The 26,456-nt window shown below is 37.6% G+C and overlaps 1 protein-coding gene across 8 annotated transcripts in view; it reads left to right on the top strand.

The window, feature by feature from the left end:
- Positions 1-26,456, top strand: part of Washc2a (WASH complex subunit 2A) — a 57,076-nt gene that overhangs the window by 11,818 nt on the left and 18,802 nt on the right. For 5 of the 8 annotated variants that reach the window (XM_048807452.1, XM_048807450.1, XM_048807453.1 and 2 more), the window contains exons 5-21: positions 496-669; positions 2,794-2,887; positions 3,679-3,767; positions 4,979-5,026; positions 7,517-7,624; positions 8,175-8,256; positions 8,901-8,960; positions 9,790-9,905; positions 10,402-10,459; positions 11,545-11,604; positions 12,084-12,257; positions 14,053-14,189; positions 16,140-16,226; positions 19,801-19,902; positions 21,692-21,823; positions 22,460-22,629; positions 25,730-25,832. In XM_048807452.1, the coding sequence (XP_048663409.1) occupies positions 496-669; positions 2,794-2,887; positions 3,679-3,767; positions 4,979-5,026; positions 7,517-7,624; positions 8,175-8,256; positions 8,901-8,960; positions 9,790-9,905; positions 10,402-10,459; positions 11,545-11,604; positions 12,084-12,257; positions 14,053-14,189; positions 16,140-16,226; positions 19,801-19,902; positions 21,692-21,823; positions 22,460-22,629; positions 25,730-25,832 (1,794 nt within the window). The remainder of the gene's footprint in view (positions 1-495; positions 670-2,793; positions 2,888-3,678; positions 3,768-4,978; positions 5,027-7,516; positions 7,625-8,174; positions 8,257-8,900; positions 8,961-9,789; positions 9,906-10,401; positions 10,460-11,544; positions 11,605-12,083; positions 12,258-14,052; positions 14,190-16,139; positions 16,227-19,800; positions 19,903-21,691; positions 21,824-22,459; positions 22,630-25,729; positions 25,833-26,456) is intronic. The other 3 variants (XM_048807449.1, XM_015498893.2, XM_015498892.2) reach the window with 1 other exon arrangement.

The raw sequence follows: 26,456 nt of genomic DNA, 5'->3' as shown, positions 1-26,456 counted from the left end.
AGCAAATTTATAAATCAATGGTAATTACTCATTTAAAAAAATTCTTTTAAACTATAATTGAAAAGTGACATCTCAGTCTAGAGTGTTTCCGTCTAAATTTTAGCTCCTAAAATTGGCCAAGGGACCATTAACTAAGGAATATACTCATGGGGTGAATCTCAAAATCTAGGCCCTGTATTCCTCCAGCAGTGGGGAAGTGACATGCCATTAATTGTTAGGGTACTTTCACACAACTTATTAACTGAACCATCATCCAGTATTTGAACTTGGTTGTAGATGGAAAGCTTGGAACTCCAGGATCTTAGGTGGTTTGATGCATGCCCAGAAAGTTGCAAAGAGAGTTAAGGCATTGGTCAGAATCTTGAATTTTGTTAACATTTTTAATTTAGATTTTTATTTTTCACATGAGGCTAGGCTTTAGAGAACATTAACAGTATTTTCTTATGGTGATATAAATACATTAAACATTCACACTGAATAGTATTTTGTTTATAGGAGAAGACCAGGGAACAGAAAGAAGTAGATCTGATTCCTAAAGTCCAGGAGGCTGTGAACTATGGTTTGCAAGTATTGGATAGTGCATTTGAGCAACTTGACATAAAAGCAGGCAACTCAGACTCTGAAGAAGATGATGCTAATGAGCGGGTGGAACTGATCCTTGAACCTAAGGTAAAGACATTTGATTCAGGTACTTAATGTTGTACCACATTTACTGATATGTCTTGGGGTCTTTACTTGGGTACAGGACTAGTATGACATAGACTCCATCTGTAGAAAGTGAGTGTGTTACTTACATTGAACTCATCAGAAAGACTTGCTTTAAAAACAAGCATTGATCACTTAAGAGGTAAAAGGCTGCTTGCCAGGGTGGGAGGTGCAAGCAAAGTGTGGCTCCTGCTCTAAGGTGCTCATTACGTTCTGGTGGGAGAGAGGAGGTATTTACGTGAGTACCCATCATAAGTGCTCTGAGAGGGAATTGACCTCTGACTGGCATGTTAAGGTGAAGATGAGATTTGAGTTGGGTTTTTTTTTTTTTTTATAAACTTCAGAAGTTTTACTTATTTTTAATTGACAGAATTTTATATGTATTTATCTTGTACAACATATTGTTTTGAAGTATGTATATATTGTGGAATGACTTAATTGAGCTAATTAATTGACACATACCTCACATAGTAACCTTTTGTACTAAGAACATCTAAAATATACACTCACAGTGATTTTCAAACAGAGTACATTGTTTTTTTATAATTAATTTTTAAATTTTATTTATTCTAATTAGTTATATATGACAGCAGGATGCAATTCAATTCATATTACACAAAGAGAATACAATTTTTCATATCTCTGATTGAACACAAAGTAGAGCCACACCATTCTTGTTTTCATACATGTACTTAGGGTAATGATGTCCATCTTATTCCATTGTCTTTTCTGCCTCTACCCCCTCCCCCTCCCTTGCCATTGCCCTATCTAAATTTTGTCTATTCCTCCCATGCTCTTCCCCACCCGTTCCCATTATGAATCGGCATCCTTGTGTCAGAGAAGACATTCAGCATTTGTTTTTTTGGGATTGGCTTACTTCACTTAGCATTTTATTTTCCAATTCCATTCATTTACATGCAAATGCCATGATTTTATTCTCTTTTAATGCTGAGTAATATTCCATTGTTTATATTTACCACATTTTCTTTCTCCATTCATCTACTGAAGGGTATCTAGGTTGGATCCACAATTTAGCTATTGTGAAACACAATACATTGTTATTAACTGTAGTTACCATGTTGTACCATGGATCTCTTGATCTCATTCCTCCTGTCATACTGAAATTTTGTTCTTTTGGATCAACATCTCCCCAATCCACTCTCCCAATAATCTTTAGGGCAGAGATGAGGTTTGAATTGAGGTTAGGATTGGGAGCCTCATTAGAAGTAGAGATTCTGTAGCTTGTGCTATGGGTGACTGTAGATGGGTTCAAAGAGCATTTGGATTGTTTCTTGATTTGGCTATTACAAGTAAATTCACTATGAGCATTACTGAACAGGCTTCCTCTTAGCCTTTAGTTTATTGCCTTACTCTTTTCTTCCTTGGATTGTTAAAGGAGATAATGTGGCAACAGGAGTTACACAGTGGTATACAAAGTAGGTTGCCATATTGATTTTGAGAGAGTATTTGTGGCACTAAGTGCCTTATAAATTAAAATATAACATACATTTACATATTTAAAGCGTTTTGACTCACCAGGACTGCTTTAATACTGCTTTTATACATAAAAAAACATACATTTTGAGAATCATAAGTAATAGCCCTAAATTTGGAAAGAAGCATGCTGAGGAAATAACCAAATGCAGAGGTGAGATTTGAATTGGAGTTCACATACACAAATGCATTTTTTTTTTTTTTTTTTTTTGGCTAACTAGAGGAGGGAGTCTGGGGTAGGACTCATCAAAGCTCCCCAGAAGTTTCTTTCCTTGGTCCTCCTTTTTCACATTTTACTATGAGATCGTATCCTTTTCCTCATTTGGTTACTGATGGTAACTTTTTGCAGGGTTTTTCCATTTTGTTAATGAGGTGCTTGGGGAGGATTCAACTTTACTTGCCATCTTTACCTAGAATTTAACATTTTTAAAACCAGTGATTTTTCTTCTTTTCAAATTCTGCGGTGTTTCTTATTCTCTGCTTTTATTAGGCAGCTTGTTTGGGTTAGTCAGATGGAATTGGATGTCCAGTGAAACACTTGATTTTATTTTTCAACATAAGTGTTTAATGGCTGTTCCCTTTCACTTCTTGTAGGATCTATACATTGATCGTCCTTTACCCTATCTCATTGGGTCAAAGCTGTTCATGGAGCAGGAAGATGTAGGACTTGGAGAGCTGTCTAGTGAAGGTACTTTTCTTCACCAACTAGTCTTGTTACTTTTAACATTTGTATCTTTTAATTTTAAAATAATTTGAGAGCTTACATTAATGTTGTAAGAATAGTGCAGAGAACTCACATATATGCCCTTTTCCCAGGTTTGTCAGTTAACATTTTACCACATTTGTTTGATCTTGCGCGCGTGCGCGCGCTCTCGCTCTCGCTCTCTCTCTCTCTCTCTCTCTCTCTATATATATATATATATATATAAAATCTCCACTTTTTTTTTTCCTGAACCTACTAGAGACGTTGTGCCCTATTATTCCTAAATGTTTCTCTCTGTTTTCTGAGTACAAGGACATTCTTTTATGTAGCTCTAGTATAATGACCAAAATCAGAAAGTTTTATTGAACATAATACTGTTACCTAATCTTCAGTCATAGTTAGATTTTGCCATTTGTCCATTGATATCTTTTACCATCTTTTTCTGGTCCAGGCCTCAATCCAGGATCTCCTACAGCATTTAGTTGTCAAATCTCTCTAGTCATCTTTTAGTCTGATACATTTGCTCAGCTTTCTTTGCTTTTCATGACCTTGACACCTTTGAAGAATACCAGCCAGTTTATGAATATTTTTTTTCTTTTTTGTGGTAAGATACTTTGAGACTGTACACATTTTCTATTCTTAATGTAATAAAGATAATTTTAATTACATTTAGTAGGTATAGATAGCTTTCATGCTATTGTTTGTGATTTTGAGGAAGGACATTAAGGACATTTTCTTATGCATGTTAGTGCTACCCCTTATATTCTTCTCAACAGAGGGTTCTGTAGGCAGCGATCGTGGCAGTATTGTGGACAGTGAAGAAGAGAAAGAAGAGGTAAACACTGTTTGCTATGATTGGGTCACGGTAAGCATGAAACTTAGGATGTGCTTAGCCAGCTAAGTACAAAACGTTTTTGTGAATTGGTGGTGATCTGTTTTTTGTGTGTTTGTTTGTTTTGTTCTTTTTTTGTGACTAGTCTGGCTATGCTTGCCTACACTGGTCTCAAACCCTTTTGTGCAAATGATTTTCCTGCCTCAGCCTCCTGAGTATCTGTTACTGTAGGTGTGTACCACCATGCCCGGCCATACTCTGAAGTTTTATCCTTGGTGTTAGATTTTCTTTTTGTCTTGTGTTAGAAACAGCACTGCTTGAATCTCTTTTACCCTTACTTTCCCTCCCACCTTGCCAAATCCCTTTTCTTCCCATTTATTTTGAGGAGGCAGCTTAGATATTTTGGTGAAATCTCCACTTATGATAAAGTCTTTGAATGTATTTTTTCTGAATAATCCTAGCAGAAAAAAAATCTACATTTAACATGTTTTAACTACAAAACTTTCTAGATGAAAGGATGCTTTAAAGCATTCTCTAGCATTTTTGTATTTATAGCATGTAGTCTGACTCCCTGATCTAGTGTCTAGAGTCTTGAGTTATTCTTAGATGGAGTATTCATTATTGCAAAGGGCAGAGAAACTTTGAAGGCTGGTCCTTAGTATCAGATTTCCAAAAGGACACCATTTTGTATGCACATTCTTGTCTTCTCATCCATCCTGCCTTCTCTAGCAGTAAGAAGTGACTTTTCTTTAAGCAGCCTTGCTACAATAGATAGTTATTCTCTGAATTTTTTTTTTTTTTTTTTAACCTGTTGATACAGCTCTTTACTAAATTGTTTATGTTCCCTTCTTGGTCCTGATGAAGTAGTTATTCTACCTAGAGGGAGTATAGAAAGTGGATCCAAAATGTAAAATAACACACCAGCTTTTGAAAATTTAGTCAATTAAATGTGTAGCTCTTACTTTGAATCCAAAGGTTAGAATGTAAAGTACAGATGCCAAGAACAAATGTTTAGAGGTATTTCACTGGCCACAAAAATTACATTAGCTGATAGGACCTTTCATAATAATTGTCAACTATCCACCTGTTTACATCTTGATACTTAAGGTGGCAAGTAGTCAGTATGAGAGATTAAGTGTCAGAGCTTTTCCTCTGCTAAACTTTCCCCAGTCTTCGACCTGAAATCATTTCTGTGCTTCTAAGTAAAGCCTTTGTAAACAACAAAGTTATTTTCCCCCCGCTAGGAGTCTGATGATGATTTTGCCAATCATAGTGACAATGATCAAAACCAGGTAAGGCTCATGTATTGAAGTGACTTTATTTCTGTTTTTTTAATAATTCTTTTATTGGTGCACTGTAATTATTTGTAATGGTGGGATATTTATACATCTGCATGATATTTACTTCTAAATTTTAATTGAAGTGTTGCATATATACTAAAATTACTTTTGAAACATTTATGACAAAGTGAGGATTTTTTTCATGTTTTACAACTAATTTTCCTTTGTATTTATGCTAACTACTCCCTTTGTATTTTTTCCCAATTTTGCTTTATGATTTCATTTTCCTTAAGGAAAAAAAATAAGAAATTTTGAAAAAGATCCTATAAAAAGAATACCCCATTATCCAAACTGAACTATGAGTCCTCTTCTCATTTTAAAATCTTGAGACATTAATGATCACAAGATGAATATAATTGTTCCTACTGTCTTAGCACAGTTATCTTAATTTTTGTTTATCTATCAAAGGTCATGTTCTTTTTGTCACATGCATATTTTATTCTTTGTTCTTTTATGTCAATATGTTTTCCTTGTCAGACTTTTGTGGGGAGTACCAGGGATTGAACTCAGGGGCCCTCCACCTTTGAGCCACATCCCCAGACCTATTTTGTGTTTTATTTAGAGCAGGATCCCACTGAGTTGCTTAGTGCCCACTTTTGCTGAGGCTGACTTTGAACTCCTGATCCTCCTGCCTCAGCCTCCCAAGTTGCTAGGATTACAGGCATGCACCTCCGTGCCCGGCTTTTCCTTGTCATTTTGAATAGTCTTTGTAATTTGCTTTGTAAACTTACTTGTGTGTGTGTGTTTGTGTTTTCCAGTAGTGGGGATTGAACTTCACACATATCCATATTGCTCTACTACTAAACTTTATCTCCAGCCTCTTCTATGTTTTTAAACATGCTGATATATGGTAGTAAGGGAAATCTTTTTTTTTTTTTTTTAATTTTTTTAAATACACGACAGCAGAATGCATTACAATTCTTATTACACACATAGAGCACAATTTTTCATATCTTTGTATATAAAGTATGTTCACACCAATTCATGTCTTTATACATGTACTTTTTTTGCATTACAATTCTTATTACACATACACCACAATTTTTCATATCTCTGTATGTAAAGTAGGTTGACACCTGGTAAGGGAAATCTAATGAAGCATTTTGTACTTATTGATTGGTACTTCTGTTTTCCAGGTTGTATTCAGAAATATGGTTGGTCTCTATAGTTTTAATAAGCAGTCTAATGTCAGAAGATATTTTTTTTCTATGAAATTTGCTGTTAATATTTATAAATACAAACAGTTTTTCAAACAGTACAATACAGTGTTTAAAAAACACTGAATTCCCATCTGTTTTTATTGAGTTAGACTGGTTTTGTGTGCCATAGCTAACCTCACGGTTTTAAGGATTAAATTAGGTAATAAAATCCTTTTGGCATAGTGCTGACAATTCTCTTAGTGACTTAAACAGTAAAAGAAAACAACAACAACAAAAAAACTTTTTAAAGATTGTACAAATTAGACATACTAGGTACCTTTGGAAAAATTAAAAATTAGAATTCAACAAATAAGGTTGTATTTAAGCCCACCATCATTGTCTTCTCATACTCCTCAGAGGCAGCTGATATTATGATCTGGCAGTGTGCCTTTCTAAGTCTTTTCCATTGCTTTTATAATGGAATGTATTCTGCAAATACATTTGAATTCTTAGAAATGATACAGTACAGTGGGGCAGGGTATTAGGCTGGATTTGTCATTCTCCACTTTTTTACTTGGTCTACTTGGATGGCTCTTTAGTTGTTACAGTTTATTTCTTTTTACTCTTACCTAGTGTTTTTATTAAAATAAGACATTGTTTTATTTATTTCTCTTGTGATGAACTTCCTGAATATTTCATATTTCAGTTGTATGTTCTTGCTATTACATCCTTATTGAAAGAGTAAGTTCTAGCTAGGCATGTTGGCACACACCTGTAATCCCAGCTACTCAGCAGGTAGAAGGATAGCAAGTTCAAGGTATGCATGGGTATCTTAGTGATACCCTGTCATAAAATAAATTAAAATGCTGGGGGGATGTAGCTTAGTGGAAAAGTGTCCTTGGATTTAATTCCCAGTATTGTCCCCCTCCAAAAAAGTAATTTCTTTATTTTTATTCTAATTAATCCTTGTGTATTATTTGTTCTGCCACATATACTTTCTGCTTCATTGTTTGTTTGCTACATTGCTATCATTATTATCAATATATCTATTAGTTATTCCCTTTGTGAAGGGACAAATGCAAAACTAAGTGACAGTATCTCTCTCTTTTTTTTTCAATGTTTTTAGTTATAGGTGGACACAGTACCTTTATTTATTTATATGTGATGCTGAGGATTGAACTGAGGGTCCCACACGTACTAGGCAGGTGCTCTAAGGCTGAGCCACAACCCTAGCCATGAGAATATCTGTTTTTGAGCCTGATGATTTGTGACTAATAGTTCAAATCTGGTGTTTTACACTCAGAACACTGCACAAATGAGTGATGAAGAGGAAGAGGAGGATGGTGACCTTTTTGCTGACTCTGAGAAGGAAGAGGAAGACATTGAAGATATTGAAGAAAATACTAGACTAGTAAGAAAGACTGTAGCTGCTGTCACTTGGCCAGATTTTAGAAATGGTGCCTATGACTCAGTCCTTATATACTCACTTACATTTGTAGTCATCTTTTGTGTCATATTTGTAATTGCATTTACACTTTGGTGAAAACAATGGTGAGCATCCCCACTTGCCATACAATTGTCATCTTCTTTCAATGTTACAATTTTACAGCTCAGATCATTCAGAATACATTCAGTTCTATAGTTTTAAGACTTAAAGCTCTTTCGTCACCTACCAAGCACCTTATGATAATTTTCTTGTTTAGATTTTTCAGGTATTAAAGTGTGCTAGTAAAAAAATAAGGTAATAAAGAGCACATATATCCTTTTGAAGGAACACTATTATGAATCACGTTCTTTGCGTTATCTCCATAGTGTGCATATGTTTAAATTCATCTAGTTAAATTCATCTAGTTTTTTCTTTGATACAGTTTCTTTGCATGTGTTGATATGTGTAATTTTGTGGTGACCAAAAGTTATCTGTCTATTATAATAGTAATTCTTTTGTTCTCTTCTGTCCATAGAAAAGACCTACGTCATTTGCCGATGAGCTGGCAGCCAGGATCAAAGGGGATGCCTCTAACCGACTAGAAGAGGAGCAAATAGGTGAGCCTCAGAGGATAGTTAATGGGGGTGGTAAATAACGGGTGGGAGCCTCTGCTGACTTCACTGAGGGTGGAGTTCCCTTTCAAATTACATTGTAGTTCTTATTCTGTTTTTGATTCAAAAACGGCTTTTGATAATGGAACACTGTGAACCCTGGAAGAAAAATGAACATGTGCATTTGTATATAAGATTTTACAGGCAATTCCAGGGAGTTAATGGGTACTCCAGAGGACTGTGAGCACCAGATTGAGTTCCTGACTAAATGTTTACTCCTATATATTGACTAAATAAGAAAATACACTATATAGTATATTGTAGTTATTTAATAGGATAGATATCAGAATGATTTCTTGAAAAAGTATGGTCCTGATATGAAGATGATCTTGGCATATAAGCAGCAACCTTTTGGCATACAAAGATGACTCTCTTGAGTACCTTCTTTTGTATAAGGCGTTGGGTTAAGTGCTCCATTGGAGCTGAGATATGAAGTTGAATGTCTGTCTTTAGCCTGAGTCATGAGGATGACAGACATATAGACAGAGAGAGTGAATATCATATAGTATGTAGAGAGAAAAAATACACACATAAAAACTAAGGATGGACTATGTCTTATTAAAATAGAAATATTCAAATCTTATCCATAGGAGAAGCAAAATCCCGGAAGACATTAAAAGAGAAGAAGGAAAGGAGAACACCTTCGGATGGTAGGCCTTTCCCTCAATTTGATTATTTAAGGAGCCTTTTTGATTCAGGAATATTGTTTATATATCATTTATAAAGTGTTGCTTTAGATGCTGACAAGTGAATTCTTTTTCAAAACTACTTAGGGCTGGGGTTGTGGCTCAGCAGTAGTATGCTCGCCTAGCATGTGTGAGGCCCTGGGTTCAATCCTTAGCACCACATAAAAATAAATAAATGAAATAAAGGTATTGTGTCCAACTACAAGTAAAAAAAAAATATTAAAAACAAAAACCAAAAACAATCAAAGATCATGTTTTGGGATCCTGAGGTGACGGGTGGATGTGGAGCAAAATGTCTGTAAACATTTGAATTATTAAATTTTTATAGAGGCCATTACCTAACTGTTTGCTAGCATTTTCAGTAAAGACTATAGCAGGCCCTTTTGTATTTTATAGTAATGTCCATTATGTATGTTCATCTTGTTGCTATGTCCATCTGTAGATCTCTTTCTTCAGCCTGCTTTTCCCCTAGATTCTTGGGGAGATGGGTCTTGAATGTGACAGTTGAGCTGTGTTCTCACTTCAAAGTAAATGTGTCTAGGAGGATTTCCTGAAGAATTGACTGTGCTCTGGACATTTACCAACTTGAGAATGAGAGCCCCAAGACCCTTTTGAGGGACTCAGTGAACTGTTTAATAGGTTTTTGTATGAAATCTGCAAGTGTGCCTTCAGCTACTCCTGGTTAGATATGATTAAATTCCATTCCAGTGTTGTGGATGTTGTAGGGGCAGCCCCAGGAATTTGGGTTCCAAACACACTTTAACTCTTCTTGCACAACATTTCTGCTTGCTAGATGAAGAAGATAGCTTATTTGCACCCCCCAAGTTGACAGATGAAGACTTCTCACCATTTGGTTCTAGAGGCGGACTGTTCAGTGGAGGACAAGGACTTTTTGATGATGATGAGGAGGTGAGTTGATGATGATGATGAGGAGGAGGTTTGTGAGCAGTACTCAGTAATGTTTCCTATAGCTGTTTGTCATGGGTTCACAAGGAAGAAATATACTTTGTTCTTTTAGTAGGAGAAAAATAACTTTTCATTTGGAAGTTCCTTCTATTTTCCTATTTTGGGACATATTTCAGAATCATAGAGTGAGAAATACTATTTCCTACTGTCCTTTGGTAGGTGAGGAGAGAATGTGAGAGTGAGTATTAATAGTGAAGGATTTACTTGGTCAGATAGGTGATTATTTCTTACCTTATTTGATCTTTGTATTTAATTCCTGAGCAGGCCCAAATTACTTAAGGTTCTATTTTGCAATAGTCTTCACTTGATGACTGATTTTCTGTCAGAATAGTACATATATAGCTTTGAATTACAGGGTACTTTTCCTTAGAAGTCTTTAAATGCAGCTATAATTACCTTTACATTTTAAAATTCTTTGTCACATACCTACTACAACTAGAGTGACCTCTTCAGGGAAGTCCCCCGGGATCAGCAACCCCAAGCCCCCGTTAATGAAGGTAAGCTGGGGTTGGACCTACTCTGCGTTTTCCTTGTGGGGGTTTCACAACTGTTTCTTTCCTGTAAGGAGATGAAATGCCCAAAGTTGTTTCTTTGTTGAGCTGAAAGCTGTTGTTTTTTTCTTGGCCCAGTTGAAAACAGTTTGATTTCACTCATTCATTTCTTAGAAAAAACACTATATCTGTAAACTAAAGTGCAGATTTGCCTTTTTCTTGGGAGAGAATTTACAAAAAGAAAAAGTACTCTGTAGTAGTGTTTATGATATCTTTAACTTAAAGAAGTTAAATTCAAAGAAGCACTTTTAATATTCTGCATATAAGTTGGCCATCAATAATTCCCCAGCTCTTGTGCATCAGAATCATCTGTGTAGAGTGGGTTTCTTTTTTTTTTTTTTTTAAATACTGGAGATTGAACCCAGGCCTCCACATGCTAGACAAGTGTTCTAATACTGAGCTATATCCCCAGCCCATGTTTTGAGTTTTTGAAAAGTTTATAATTTTTTTTATACCTGTAGTTTTATTAAATTTGAGGTAGTTCTTGGGAATTAGTTGTTTTAAGCAACTTGATCTTCCAGACAACATTTCCTCAGGGTTGGAATCCTGACATCAGCTCACTGTCCTTTGGGTTCTGTTTTCCACCTTTTATCTCCTGATGACTGACTTATGTCATTTTCTTCTTTGCTGTTATTGTCTTCACTTTTTTTCATTGATGTCTCACACTTTGTACTAGTCCTTTTTACTTGTTCAGCTCATCAAGCTGGAATAGGTAGAGTTAGAATTATTTTGTGGGACCTGGTTGCTTTGTCCATGCCTCCCCTAGTTGTCCCCACTACTGCTGTTTGACTGTAGACATATGACAATCCCCAGAAATTACAGCTGGACTATATCAATCCTCAGGGAGAACTCTTGGCATTGTTAGAGAAGAAAAATACCCAAGAATTTTTAAATGGTTTACTTTGGAAAAATTAGTTTCAACAGGTTTCCTATTTAGGTATGTGTCATGTTGCGCATGATTCAGGAAAGGTGAGTTTAACAGTTAGGAAAGTTATTTTATTTGTGAAGTGATTGTCCCTTTCTTTATCTAGAGTCTTCATCCACCAAACCTGGAAAGAAAATCCCAGCAGGAGCTGTGTCTGTGTTTTTAGGTAACATGGTGTTTGTTTTTTAAATAAGTATACAATTAATGTTTTGTCATTTTTTTTTAAGCTGTGATTTTCTAGGGCATGACTGGAGAATAAGAGGTACCTGGAAGCTTCAGAGGGCATTGAACAGCATGTTGAAAGAGGTTGTTTTCTGACGTTAGCTCATATTCTCTTAGAATCAGTCGCCTAGGGGATTGAGGGGATAGCTCAGTGGTAGAGTGCTTGCATAGCATGCACATGATCCCGAGCACCACACCAAAACAACAAAAACAAAACAATCTGTGGCCTTGGACTTTTTTGTGTGTTTGTCCAGGTCATTCTGCATTGTGGTATGATCCCAAGCAGTAAGAAATAGAGGTTATTTGTCTTTGTTTATGTTTTGTGTATAAACTGAAGCTAATACTTCTTGATAGATAGTATTGGTTTTCTTCAGGAGGCTCCCCTGGCTCTCAGTTGTGGCTTTCTTGTCTTTCCACCCCCAGGGGACACTGATGTATTTGGGGCCACCTCTGCTCCATCACTGAAGGAGTCCCAGAAGCCTGAGCAGCCCACTCCAGGGAAGACCTCATACCTCCCAGCTCCTGCTGGCCTCTTCGATGATGATGATGATGAAGATGACTTTTTTGCAGCATCCTGCAGCAAAACTTCCAAGACAGGTACCTGTTTCTGAAGTTAGAAAAAGAATGTTGACCTAAAAAGGACATAGCTCCCTAGTTCTGTGTGTCTTCAGTTCCAGAATCTCTTCTCAAGTGTTTTTGTGATTGTCTCATCTATACTTACAAAAGTTGTGCAAACTTGGAGGTCTCTGTTTAATTAACCAATCTTTTCTGCTCCAGAAACTAATTATTGTCCTTCTTATTCAGAGCTGAAATCTTTTCCCCTATAATTTCTGCTAAAAAATTATAATTCTGACCTTTGGAATTACTAAGTTTTAATTATATGTTCTTCCAGCAACCTTTAGTAAATTATATGAACAGAGTATTGTACACTAGTCATTTAGTCCCAGTTTCTCTTCTCTGCTAAAAACTCAAGTATCCAAGAATAACAGGACTTTAGCTCTTTGTCTACTTTGGTTCTCCCTTTTCTTCTTCCAGATTTAAATAAGTGTGTTCATAAAGTCTTTCCTCTTAAGTTGTTTGTTCATTAATGTACAGATTAATCTCCCAGGGGCTTTTGTTAAAGTGAAGTTTTTGAATGAATGGGTCTTAAGATGGGGCCTGAGAGAATCTACATTTCCAACAAGTTCCCTGGTAGGCAGAGTTCACTACTCTGTAGGTCACACTTGGAGGAGCAGGATTCAATGGCTTTGCCAGAAAAGAAAGATGACTAAGGTGTACATACTTTTAACAATTTGAAAAAAGAAAGGGTGGTATAAGGAATAGATGAGTTCAGAATGTATTTTGAAGCAGACCATCTGGACTAACTCTTCTTTTCCAGTGTTAGGTGTTGGAAGTAGGGATAGAAGCAAAAACATGAGGAGAAATGATAGTCTAGCTCTTTTAGAAAGAGGGCAGGCAGGTGCATAACACACTCAGACCCACAGCCTGAAATGACAGTTAATGAAATGACAATAGTCTGAGGTCCCTCACTCAGTGGACATCTTTGAGAACTGGTTTGGCATCACAAAAAAGTTGTTGCCTCATTCCTTGACAGATGACTGTCAGGACACTCATGAGTCAGTACCCTCATTTCAGTGACCCATGCCTCATTCAGTGCAACAGTGCTCATGGGAATGAAAGGTTGGAAACCACCCAGTAGTGTAAGCTGTGGTTGTTCCGTTAAGTGGAGTTCAGAGAACAAGGTTTGTATAAGTGGACTTGGGAAGATTTTCTAGGTACATTAAGTGGCAAATGCAGAAGGTAGGGCACATTGCTCAGATTGTCTTATAATTCATTTATAGTCTTGTTAATATCTAAAGTTATTATATTAACTTTTGGGAATTTAGCAGCACATATTCCAAACTATTTCTGATGTCTGTCTTGTTTGGGTGGGCAGGTAGAGTTCTGGGGGCATTTCAGGGTTTGTTTTTATCTGTTTCTGTATAGTTGTATTTTTAAAAAGTAGATTCTTAGAATGGTGTGGACTTGGTGACTTATTTAAATGATGTTTCTTTCTTCAGGCTTCTCTTTTGGATGGTTAAACTAACTGCCCAGGGTTTCATTTGTGCTACTGTTGTGCTCTTTGAGAAATACCAAGGCAATGGGACTGGGGTGGTAGCTCAGTGGTGGAGCACTTCCCTAGCAAAAAAAAAAAAAAAAAAAAAAAAAACAAGAGAGAGGAGTGGGGGGGGAAGATGGATGAAGAAAATTACCAAGGTAACTACATATAAGAAATAGCATGACTTTTTTGTATATCCTTTGAAGGGAAAGACTTTTTTTTTTTTTAATTTGTGAATATTATGATAGGATTTTGATGCTAGTGTCATTTTATGCTGTGGTATCTTTTTTAAAGAAAAAGTCAAATCCACCAAATCCACTGCCAGTATCTTCGATGATGAAGAAGGAGATCTGTTCAAAGAAAAAGCAGCAGCTTTGCCAGAAGCTACTGTGAATCAGACAGATGAAAACAAAGCAAGGGCAGAAAAAACGGTGAGCAGGAGGGAAAATAAGGAATGTTGATCAGAGACAGTTTACTAATTCATCTGAAGCCCAGAGGGAAGTATTGTTCCCTTTTATGTTTGTGTTGAAGCAGTTTGAAGAATTAGAGCACCCACAAACCTACAATTGTTAGGATTTTGCCCAATATTATATGCATCTGAACCTTTCTATACAGTTTTTTCCTGAACTGCTTTTAAGTAGGTTATAGTCATTATGACATTTTACCCCTAAATGTAAAACATCTCTTTAAAGGATTTCTGTGTAATCAAAGGCCATTAACAGTTATGAGATTAATATAAGTGCTTTAGTGGAATATAATATCTAGTCTACATTCTGATTTCTCCCATTTGTCCCAACATGTCTTTGTAAAATCATACCTGACAAAAAAAAGAATAACTGACATGAAATTCTCTTACGTGTAGTCCATATTCTAATTCTTTTTCTTGTCTCAAAAATGTTTTTTTTAAAAAGCACTTTTTTTTTTTTTTTAACAAAATTAAAGCAATGCCTCCTGTGTTTTTCTTTTTTTATGGCCAGCCAGTTGTCTTGTTGAATGTATAACAATGTGAATTTCCCTGATCATTTTACTTTAATTAAATTAGGTTTAGATTTGCATTTTTGGCAAAAATATAGGCAGGCAAAGTGTCCGCTGCCTCACCTCCAAGATGCCTCGAGCCTACTGTGGTCTTTGTGACAGTTTGTTTGATCACTTGGTTAAAGTGGTGCTAACTTCCAGGAGTGGTGATGTTTACCTGTAATCCCAGGAGCTCTGGAGGCTGAGGCAGGTGGATGGCAAGTTCAAAGTTAGCCTCAGCAACTTGGTGAGGCCCTAAGCAACTCAGTGAGACCCTGTCACTGAATATAATACAAAAAAAGGTTGGGGATGTGGCTCAGTTGTTAAATGCCCCTGGGTTTAATCCCCAGTACCTAAATAAATAAATAAAGGTGCTAACCACACTGCTCCACTGGAAAGGTGCCTTCATTTCTTCTGTCATTTATAGACTGATGTCTAAGTGATGTTTCGACACTATGAATCTCCTGTCTTCTACCAGCCTTGCATGCAGTGGTTTTAATATCCACTGGTGATCTTTTCCTGAACCATTTATCCTGTAAGGAATATGAAAAAATGTCTAATTCTGCATTTCATCTATCCTTACTAGCTGACATTCTTTCGAATAGAAGTTTCTCCTCATCCTTCCCCCCACTTTTAGTGTTATTTTGGGAGTGGGTATACTTTATTCCACATGTTATTGCCCACTCCCATCATTGTCATTTTTGTTGATTCTCAAATTGACCTGTGTCTGGCCGGTGACTGCGTCCTCATCAGTCTTGAAGCTCCTTTAGCTGCTTCCTTCTCCCACTGTTCTGCACAGCTTGCACCCCCATGTTTCCTAAGTCATCTCAGTGTGTTATGACCTTACTATGAAACCTGACTTCTCTTCCTGCCACCAGAGTCCCAGCATTCAGAACATGGTGGCCCCTTGGGTAGCCTGCCTTTCTAGGTATCTCTGATTGCACATGTCCCCTCTGTGAACTGCATGGCATGGGAAGTGTGTCCTGCTCCCTGCTGCACCAGATATGCTTTTTGCTCTATCTTGCTTTTCTCAGTGTCCTCTGTCTGGAATGCTCTTGCTTATACTGTCTCACTGTGTCTGGGCCTTGTTCATTTTGGGAATTTACTTTCTCAAGGAATTGTTTATTTCCTCTTTCCTAACTTAAACTAATTTTTAAATTATTTTGCTTGAAAATTCTCTCTTTGTATTAATTGTGTGAACTTTGTACACACCCAAAGTCCACAGCATCTTTATTCCCAAGGTTCATGACTTGGGGCCTTCTCATAGAAGAGATTTAGTATGTTTTCTGAATGAATGATTAGGTATACTCTAATTTTCAGGCATGTTACTTACTAATCCTCATTTTTTCTTTTTTTCCCTCACAAAGGTTACAGTACCTTCTAGCAAAAATCTCAAGTTCTTGTCAGAAACAAAGGCTCAGAAAGGTTTATTTTCGGATGAGGAGGACTCTGAGGTATGGAATTCTCTTACTTGATCATGTGTGAATGTGAGATTAGAAATTGTTTCCAAATTAGTCTTTACTTTCTTTTAAATTTGTTCTTTTTAGTTATACATGATAGTAGAATGTATTTTGACATATCATACATACATGGAGTATAACCTCCCATTTTTGTGGAGTTACTGGTCGTGTATTCATACATAAGTGTAGGAAAGTTATGTCCAGTTCATTCTACTGTCTTTCCCAGTCCTAACCTGCTTCCCTTTCCCCCTTCCCCGCTGTCCAGTCCTTCTGGACAACCCCCTACCCCTCCCTATCCCCCACCCCTGCCTATTGTGAGTCAGCATTCACATATCAGAGAGAACATCCAACTTTTGGTTTTTTGGGATTGGCTTATTTTATTTAGCACGATAGTCTCCAGTTCCATTCACTTACCAGCAAATGCCATAATTTCATTCTTCTTTATGGTGAGTAATATTCCATTGTGAATGTGTACCACATTTTCTTTATCCATTCATCTGTTGAAGGGCACCTAGGATGGTTCCTTAGCTTAGCTATTGTGAATTGAGCTGCTATAAACGTTGATGTGGCCATGTCACTATAGTATTCTGATTTTAAGTCCTTTTGGGTATAAACCTAGGAGTGGGATAACTGGGTCAAATGGTGGTTCTATTCTAAATTTTCTGAGGCATTGCCATACTGCTTTCCAGAGTGCTTACTCCGATTTGCAGTCTCACCAGCAATGTATGAGCATACCCATTTCCCCATACCCTCGCCAACATTTGTTGTTACTTGTATTCTTGATACTTGCCATTTTGACTGGAGTGAGATGAAATTTCAGTGTAGTTTTAATTTTTATTTGTCTAATTGCTAGTGATATTGAACATTTTTTTCATATATTTGTTGACTGATCATATTTTTTTGTTGTTGTTCAGTTCCTTGAGGCATAGGACTTTAGTAGTTCACTTCTTTCTTTGAAACAAATGTCTTAAAAATACATGGTCCTTAGAAAGCAGTATGTATGCAATACTTCTTACTTTTGGTATTGAATCCATTTCATCTCCTGGGAGGAAAGAATTGTCTTAGGATGCTCTGATTTTAGGCTGTTTTTTTTGGTATACATCCTGAGGCATTCTTAGCAGAATGGAAAGCAATCTGCTGCTTCCTCTTTTGATAGTCTTGCTAACTGGATAGTGGGGTTGATGCTATAGAGACATTTATTTGGTCTTCTTATGGCTAGTCACAGGTTGTGGGTAGCCTTGGTCCCTGTGGGCTGTCAGAAGCTGCACTGCTTTTTCTGACTCCCTCACACCTAGTCCTTTCAGAAGTGATTTTGGGCTGACCTTTTGGGATGGAGACCCATACAAGAATATAAAGGGAAGTAGTAAGTTCCCTTCACAGAAAAATATACGGACATGGCAGAAATTTACATGTAATTTCAAGAAACTGTGGACTCTAGGTTCAGCTCTCAAGGTTAGATTTTGTGCTCAAAGCCAGGATGAATACATAACTCTTTGGAGGTGGACTGATTGTGCTTGATGTAAATAACACCTTTGAGGTTTGCATTTCATTGAAGGCTCATGCACAGAGATAGGAATTAGCTAAAGTCCAGGTTAGCCAGATTTCTAGCCATCAAGACACCATGCAGAAGGGCCCACACTCTGAGTTACTCCATGTTTGTCACCCATTGGGGCTATACTCACATCTTAGGGTCTTTGCACTGGCTCCTGCCCCACTGGAAGGCTCTCCTCAGAAGCTCGTTGGTTTACTTTCTTACTCCTTCAGGTCTTCTGAGGCCTCAACTGATGGCCCTACAGAGGACGAGGTTGTTGGCATGCACCACACTGTGCTCCTTCTCTCCTCTCTTCTGTTATTCATAGCATGTGTTGCCAGGGGACCATGTGTATTTATTGTTCATTGTCTCTACCCCAAATTAGTTTAAGCTCCACAACATTTTGTTCCCTGCTTATATACTTGACATGCTACCTCTGGTACTAATGCTTGGTATTACTTACTGTTCATTAATTATTAAGTCCATGGAAGAAACAAATGTTGAGTTAATTTTAGGGAAAAGCCTGAAATTACTAAGTGTTCTGGTTATTAGCGTTATGAAACAAATCACAATTTTGTGCTTTCAAACATCAAGTTTTATTGTCTCTTATGGAACTAGAGGTTGACTGAGCTCAGCTTGGCAGTTGTCACTGAGGGTCTTTTATATCTGAGGGAGGATGGACAAAGAATCATCCCACTCATGTGTCTGGTGCCTGGGTGGGAAAGATTCCTTGGGCCCTCTCTCTATTCCCAAGTGGTCTCCTAGCATGGCAGCTTCAAGGAAGCTGAGTCTTTTATGTGGTGATTCAGAGTTCCAAGTGAGATTCTTGAGAGAGAGAGAGAGAGAGAGCTGGGAAGAGCCTGTATTATTGCCTTTTGTAACCCAGCCTTGGGATCAAGTGTTCCATATGTTGCATCTGTTTGTTGTTTGAGACAGTCAGAAAGGCCCACCCAGAATAAATGGCAGGGGCATAGTCCCTATTTCTCGATGGTGGCTGTGTCAGGGAACCAGAAATTTTTTAAAAAAATCACCACCAAAGGCTTTTCCCTGTTTGTATCATCATACAATGAATGATTTTATTGGATGTTGTTGGGATTCTTAGGCAAGAAAAAGTAAAACAAGGGGAAATAAAGCATTGAAGCAGAAGGCATGATTCTTTTATTTCTCGAGTGTGGAGCTGAAGCCTGTCCTAGGAAGTCATTTTGGGGGACATGTTTGAGGTGATTGAAATATGTTTTTTTCTCTAATACCAAGAAAGGTCCGAAATTATGATGTAAAAATTGGTTTTTACTCTTTGGTTTGGATTGCTTTCATTTTCTGAAAACATCAGAACACCTTTTTATAAACCTGCATATAAAGGTGGGACTCCATGGAACCCAGGTGAAAACCACTGTATTGAGAAGAATTCTTCTCAAATAACTCATTTCTAATTTCACGTGGCTCAGTTCACAGAGCTTTCTTAGCAGTCCAAGCCAACATATTAACACATTATTATTCTGATGATTTCTTCAGAATCTTGGAGGTCTTTCTGGTTTGCAAGAGCTTATAGCTGTGGCTAAGAAGAATAGCAAATGGTTTTAAATAGAAACTTAGGTTGTATTATTTAAAGAAAATAACATTATGATCTTAGGGGAGAGAGGTGTGAATAATGGGACAATCATAGATTTAGTAATTTGGGAATCTAGCCTCTGTTTCCATTATTGAATTTGTGTGATTGTCTCTGATTCTTTAGATAGAAAAAAGAAGCTTTTTAAAATAATTTTTTTGATAGGACATTGATTAGAAAATGTCTTTCTGCTTTATATCATTTAGGTAGGAACACAGAAGTCCCGAGAGTCCTGTGGCTCTCCTCTAAAACATCAGGCATTTGTGCCACGCACAAACGGGGCAGACTCTGAAGCTCTTTAAAGATTGTTTTAGCCACCTACCCTCTCCCTTTCAACCTAGATGCATGGCAACCACCATGTTCTAATCTTTAGTGTTTTGTATTGAACTGATATACCCAACTAATCAGCAACTTCACTCTTGATCTGACAGGATTTATTTTCTTCTCAAAATGCAAGTAAGTCCAAAGGTGCATCTCTCCTGCCCAACAAACTACCCACGTCAGTCTCCCTTTTTGATGATGAAGATGAAGAGGTAAATATTGTTATTGCAGCACTAGATAATTAACTTTTAGATGAGTGGGAAGTTGTTGTTAATGTGGCTTTATAGCCAGAGGCTCATGTAGTAGAGAGGTGATGGGAAAGCAGTCATGCTTCCTGCAACTCATGAAACAATAATGTGTCTAGGGAAACTCATTAAGTTTTCCCAGCTATACATTGAGGAGGATGTTAAACTCCTGAACCAAGTGGTTTTTGTTTGTTGGGTTTAGTTATTTTTTGGTGATAGGGGTTGAACACAAGGCCTTTCATGTGCTAGGCAAGCACTCTGTGACTGAGCTACATCCCCAACTCCCAGCCTAATTCTTAAGGAAAGCTCAGTAGATTTCATTTTTTTAGACTCTGCATTTGAGAAATACTGTTCAGAGAGTGAATCTGTGTTATACTCAAGGATGTGCGAGAATGTCTTGGACAAAGTGGAAAAAGAATGACCATGTCCCCACTTAGCCTTTCACTCCCACCTGAATGGGGAGATCAGAGTGGTGGATAAAAATAAGAAGGGAAACAAACCAAACTTTAACCCTTACGCAGTATCATGCAGTGGATAAGCTCATTGGTTGTCGCCTCAGACCCAGCTCCCATCATTTAACACGAGGGACCTTCAGCAAGTAACTCAACTTTCTGTGATCTTGTATGGCTTATAGGTAAATGGGATTGTTGTGAGAACTAAAGTAACAAATGTAAAACCCTTGCACAGTTTCTAGAACAGAGTAAGTAATATGAGTGTTCACTTTTGTCGTTAGTTTTCCCATTTGATGCCAGATCATGATTCTCATGACCTGTCCTACTTTACCACATTCTCCGTAAATGCTCCCTTCATTGATTTTTATGGTTCAGGATGGTCCTCCTGCTGTACCATGCTGTTAAAGGTTTTTCCAATCTAACCCAGTCTGGGACCTTCTGACAGTTTTGTTCCATGACTTTAAGAAGAGATACTTTTGGATACTTGATTACAAAGTAATTTACAAATGCCATTGAACTCATAATCGTCAACCCTTAGGATGTCAGGAATTTAACTATTTCTTAACTTTGTATTCTTTTTAAAAAAATTGACCTGAAACACAAGTTATTCCATCCTCTTTCCTAGATTTGGGTTTTGTTTTTTTTTTTTTTTTGTAGCTCTAAAAGAATGGAGAAAGGCTGGGGATGTGGCTCAAGCGGTAGCGCGCTCGCCTGGCATGCGTGAGGCCCGGGTTCGATCCTCAACACCACATACAAACAATGATGTTGTGTCCGCCAAAAACTGAAAAATAAATATTAAAAAATTCTCTCTCTCTCTCTCTCTCTCTCTCTCTCTTTAAAAAAAAAAGAATGGAGAAAGTCTCTTTGTTCTCTCTTTTTATCCTTTGCTCTAGTTTCTAATTCATAAAAAGAGGTGTGAGTTGCTGACTGACTGCTCCTGGGACTCTCATGCCCACATAAGAAGGGAAACAAACCAAACTTTAACCCCCACCAGGTGGGGGCACTGAATGGGCCTCAGTTTCCCCTCCTCCCACCTTATCCTCAAGTTGTCTTTCCCCTGCTCCTTCCTAGTATTCTGTCTTCAAGTTCAGTGGTAATCTGTTTCCCTTCCATGGGTAGAGAATGTAGTTAGAAAGGCTCCTGTGGAGTGGGATCTACTAGCAGTCAATGATTTTTTCCCCCCCAGATATGTTATTTTCTGTTATCGATGGAGACTTAACTCCCTTTGACATGGGAGAACAACTTTACATTTTCTGTTTTATGTGTATGAAGCTATCATACCTCTCCACCATTTTTATTTCTAGGATAATCTTTTTGTGGTTCCAGCTGCTACAAAGCAGACATCATCTCTACAAACTCAGAGTCAAGAGAAAGTAAAACCCTTGGAGCAGTCCAAAAAGAAAACATCTACTTTGTTGTTCAGCAGTGATGAAGAGGTGGGTTAAGATTTTGCCTGAAGAGGAGGAAGAAGATAGTATCTGAGGGGATTTAAGAAATCATAGCTAACCCAAACATTGTTTTGTTTTTTTTTTTTAACCTACCCCTGTTTCATACTTAGTGAAGATCATTTACCAAAAAATAATGTTTATAAGGTTGTGTCTTTTCTTAAAGATATTTAATATGTCTAATACAGTGAATTAAAGATTACTGTTCAAAACGGTGAGAATAAGTGTGGCCCCTAAATTATAATACATGCTAATTCAGATGAGTTAGGCCATGTAGAGAAGTAAAGATTTCTCACGCATCACAAGGTTCATGTCTGAGGCCCTGTACCAAAAGACAGATCAACAAAGGAAAAGCATACACGTTATTTAAGGTAAGTTTTAGGCTTCTTTGGAAGCCATCAGAAATGAAGGCTCAGAGAAACAGGAAAACATGCTAAGTCTGAGGAAGACATGCTTAGTTTAGAGAAGCATGATTGGACAAAAGAGGTATGAACTAGTGGTAATAAGCTGGGGAGCATTTGGCAAAATCTGTTCGTTCTGAGTTTTCTCTAGGATAGGCAAGTATCTACCGTTGAGCTGTGCCTCAACCTCAGGGAGGATTTTTAATAATGTGTTTTATGTTTTAAGGACCAGTGGAATATTACTGATTCACAGACCAAGTCAGCATCTGACAGCAGGTCCAAAGGAGAACTCCGGGACTCAGGAACCAACCAGGGCCAGGAGGCCAAGGTGGTGAAAAAAACGAGTCTCTTTGAAGAGGATGATGAAGATGATCTATTTGCTATTGCCAAGGACAGGTGAGATGGCCATTGTAAGAAATTATTTACTCAGTGTGTGTAGCAGTGAGGAAAGATTTTCAGCGCCCAAGATGGTCATTGTTTCCACTGCTAATGGTTGGCACCTCCTAGTCCCAACACAAGTGCAAATGCAAATGTCCTTGCCTTTCATAGGCAAGGTCTTCTTCCTCAATACTGAGAAATGTTTGTCTTGGATCCTTACTTGATTTTATCTGTCATTTTTTTTTTTAACTGTGAAATATTCTTTTTCTTAGTTTGTCAAGGGTTTAAATTTTGTATTTGTTTTGTTTTTTCTCAGGGCTATCCTAAAGATTGTATAGTTTGGTCAAGGTTACTTAAAAGTTTGTCATTTCTATAGAAGTCACTTTGCACTGAAAAACATCCTGTTAAGGGGATAGTTCTCTGCAGAGCTCTAGTATCCTACCAGGTTTCGGGAGTCCTACCCGCCCTGAGTGACTGTCCACATTGACACTTAAACTGAAGCTGGCAAGAAACTTAGAATAAACATGGGCTGTGTTGATGTAACATGCTGCCTGATTTGCTGTGGGTTCAAAATAACTCTCACCAATAATACTTTTTTCTCTTGAAAACTTTAAATGATTAATTTGAAATTAATCTGACTAGTAGTAGCATAAAGGGGCAATTGATTGGACCTGTCAATCCCGTACCTTAGTGTGATTATGCTTCATTGGATTTAAAAATAACTCAGGCTCAGTGGTAGAGCGCTCACCTACCATGTGTGAGACACTGGGTTTGATCCTCAGCACCAACTAAAAATAAATAAAACAAAGTTGTAGAGGTGTCCATCTACAACTAAAAATTTGAAAAATTTTAAAAATAAAAATAAAAGTACCTCATATTTCTATCTCCAAATATTGTCTTCTCTTCAGATTTCACCATTCTCTGCTTTAGGCTCCCATGTCTTGACCTCTTTGGCTTCTGGTTCAGAATATAGGCTCTAGAATCCCAATACCTGATGTTAAATTCTGGCCTTGCCATCTCCTATTTGAATAACCTTGGGCAAATTTATCTGTACCTTAGTTTCCTCATTTCTTATAGAGTTGTTGAGATGATTAAATGAAACCCAAATCCAAAATGCTGAGCACAATAGCTGGTATGTTGCCAACACTTAGACATTGTCATTCATCATGATAAATGCAGGGGATGTGTTTCATTCCTTTCTTTTCGATGCTGTTTCTCCTGGGACACTATTCTTCCTTTTTTTTTTTTTTCCTGGCCAGCTTCTTTTAAGAGGTAGTGTAAGTCCTCTCTTAAGAAGCCTTCCCTGACCTGAACAGATAAGAAAGAGAAGGAATAGGGTAAAGAGTGGAGAGCAGACACAGCTCTACCTTCATGAACACTCCACTGCAGTTGAGTGTTCCGTGTACTTTGGGGGAAGTTACCTATATTATCAGCATGCCCCCTGACACATTCATAGTCATAATCTGATCATAGTCATAAACTGAACATCTCGTTTATAAATTCTGATGACTGCCATGTACATTATCTGGTTTTCAGTAGTGCTGTCTGTGCCCTAGACTCATTCCATCTTCAGTTGTTCCTAAGGTTGTCTATAAAATTTTATATGTGGGAAGTAATGCATAGCTTTCATCAGATTTCAGAAGAAAGTTTTATAGACAATAAGTGTAGGTGAGGATGTAGAAGAATTATAAACCTCATATACTGCTGGTGGGAATGTAAAATGGTTCAGCCAGTTTGGAAAACAGTTTAGCACTTCCTCAAAATGTTAAACATAGAGTTAACCATATGATCCAATAAATTCATTCCTAGGTATATACCTAAGAGAAGTGAAAAATGTATATTCATACAGAAGCTTACATGAATGTTTATTGTAGCATTGTTCATAGTAGCCCAAAAGTAAAAACAACCTAGATATTCATCATCAGATGAATAAACAAAATGTTGCATAACCATGCATTATTTATTCATGAATTACAAGGAATAAAGTAATGATACATACTAGGCTTTGGATGAAACTAGAAAATGTTAGGTTAACTGAAAGAAGCCAGTCATAAAAGACCAGAAAGAGAGAGACTATGATTCCATGTCTATGAAATGTCTAGAGTAGGTAACTCCAGAGAGATAGAACATAGAATGGTAGCTGCCAGGGTTTATGGGGAGAAGGGACTGGTGAGTGATATGGACTTTCTTTTTTTTTTTTTAATTTTTTTTTATTGTGGGTTGTTCAAAACATTACAATTTTCTTGACATATCATATTCGACACTTTGATTCAAGTGGGTTATGAACTCCCACCTTCACCCCATACACAGATTGCAGAATCACATCAGTTACACATCCATTGATTTACATATTGCCATACTAGTGTCTGTTGTGCTCCGCTGCCTTTCCCATCCTCCACCCTCCCCCCTCCCCACCTCTCCCCTCCCCTCCCCTCCTCTCTCTCTACCTCCTCCACTGTATAACCCTGAGGGTCTCCTTCCATTACCATGCAAATGGAAAGGGAGAGAGAAGGGAAATTGCATGGACTTTCTTTTTTTGGATGATAAAGATGTACGCTAAGATTGTGATGATAGTTGCACAGTGAAAATATGAAAATTCACTGATGTGTGTACTTTATGGGGGTTAATTTTATGGTATGTAAATTATGTCTCCTTAAAGCTACTATGAAAAAAGAAGTAGAAGGTAGATCACAAGGCCACTTCCCAAAGCTGGCTGTGGCCCTGTGCTCTGTCTAAGCACCTGTCTTCCTGTCCTTGGAAGAAGGCATATCTGAATTCTCTGGTTCTTCCTCTGCTGTAGGAGGTGGTGAGGGGAACGCTACATCTGTGAATGCCAAGGCATCAGGTGCTTGCAGAGCTAATAGCTAATGCACCTACACTGACTGAAAGTAACTGACAAGGGACTAGTGACAAGGACCCTGGACTCTTCTACTTAAGTGATTCTTCTTCATAGGTTACTAGCTAGGGACAAATTTCTCCTATTTAAAAGTTTTTCTTATTTGCTTTCAACTGTGTAAGATCAATAGAAGATGATAGGTGGGTTGCTTTAGGTATGGCTTATTATTTTTGTTTTTAAATTACTTTTGCCTTGAGTTTGACCTTTTGTTTGTTCATATAGTCAAAAGAAGACCCAGAGAGCATCACTCCTCTTTGAAGATGACGCTGATAGTGGAAGCTCTCTATTTGGCTCTCCTCCTGCATCTGTTCCTCCTGCAGCAACGGTATTCTTAATCTCATAGACCCAGGAAATAGCATAAATAGTAATACTACCCTGAGTCAGCTCTGAAAATCTGACTTTGGAGATTGAGTCTTAGGGAAGAACTTGTTTACCTAGTTTAAAAAGAGCTTTTTTGGTTAGTGGTATTCTCTAGGTGGAGCACATGTGCAAAGCCTAAAGAAAAGGATTCCTCCGTGTCATGTAGTCTGTTCAGTCAAGAGTGGGGATAAGAAACTGCCAAGGGAGACAGAGTCCAGTGGCATGGAGTTCTGCAAACGTTGGACTAGGCCAATTAAGGCATGGGTTAGTCAAGTTGCTTTCATTGTGACAAAAACATCCAAGATAATGAACTTATAAGGAGGGAAGGTTTGTTTGGGCTTACGTGTCAATCCATGACCAGTTGGCTCAGTTACATTTGGAACCATGGTAGCAAAGTTCGTGATGTTAGGAGCACAGGCAGAGGAAGCTGCTTACTTCATGGCACCCTGGAAACAAAGAGAAAGGAAAGGAATGGAGTCCCAGTATCCCTTCCAGGGACACACCCTGGTGACCTAAGTTCCTTCTATTAGGTCCCTTCTCTTAAAAGTCCCACATGGGGGACTAAACCTCTAACACATGGTCCTTCAGG

Source organism: Marmota marmota, unplaced genomic scaffold (assembly GCF_001458135.2).
Source record: "Marmota marmota marmota unplaced genomic scaffold, marMar, whole genome shotgun sequence".
Classification (NCBI taxonomy): domain Eukaryota; kingdom Metazoa; phylum Chordata; class Mammalia; order Rodentia; family Sciuridae; genus Marmota; species Marmota marmota.
Note: the sequence above shows the minus strand (reverse complement) of the source record. Positions and strands in the feature narration are given on the sequence as shown.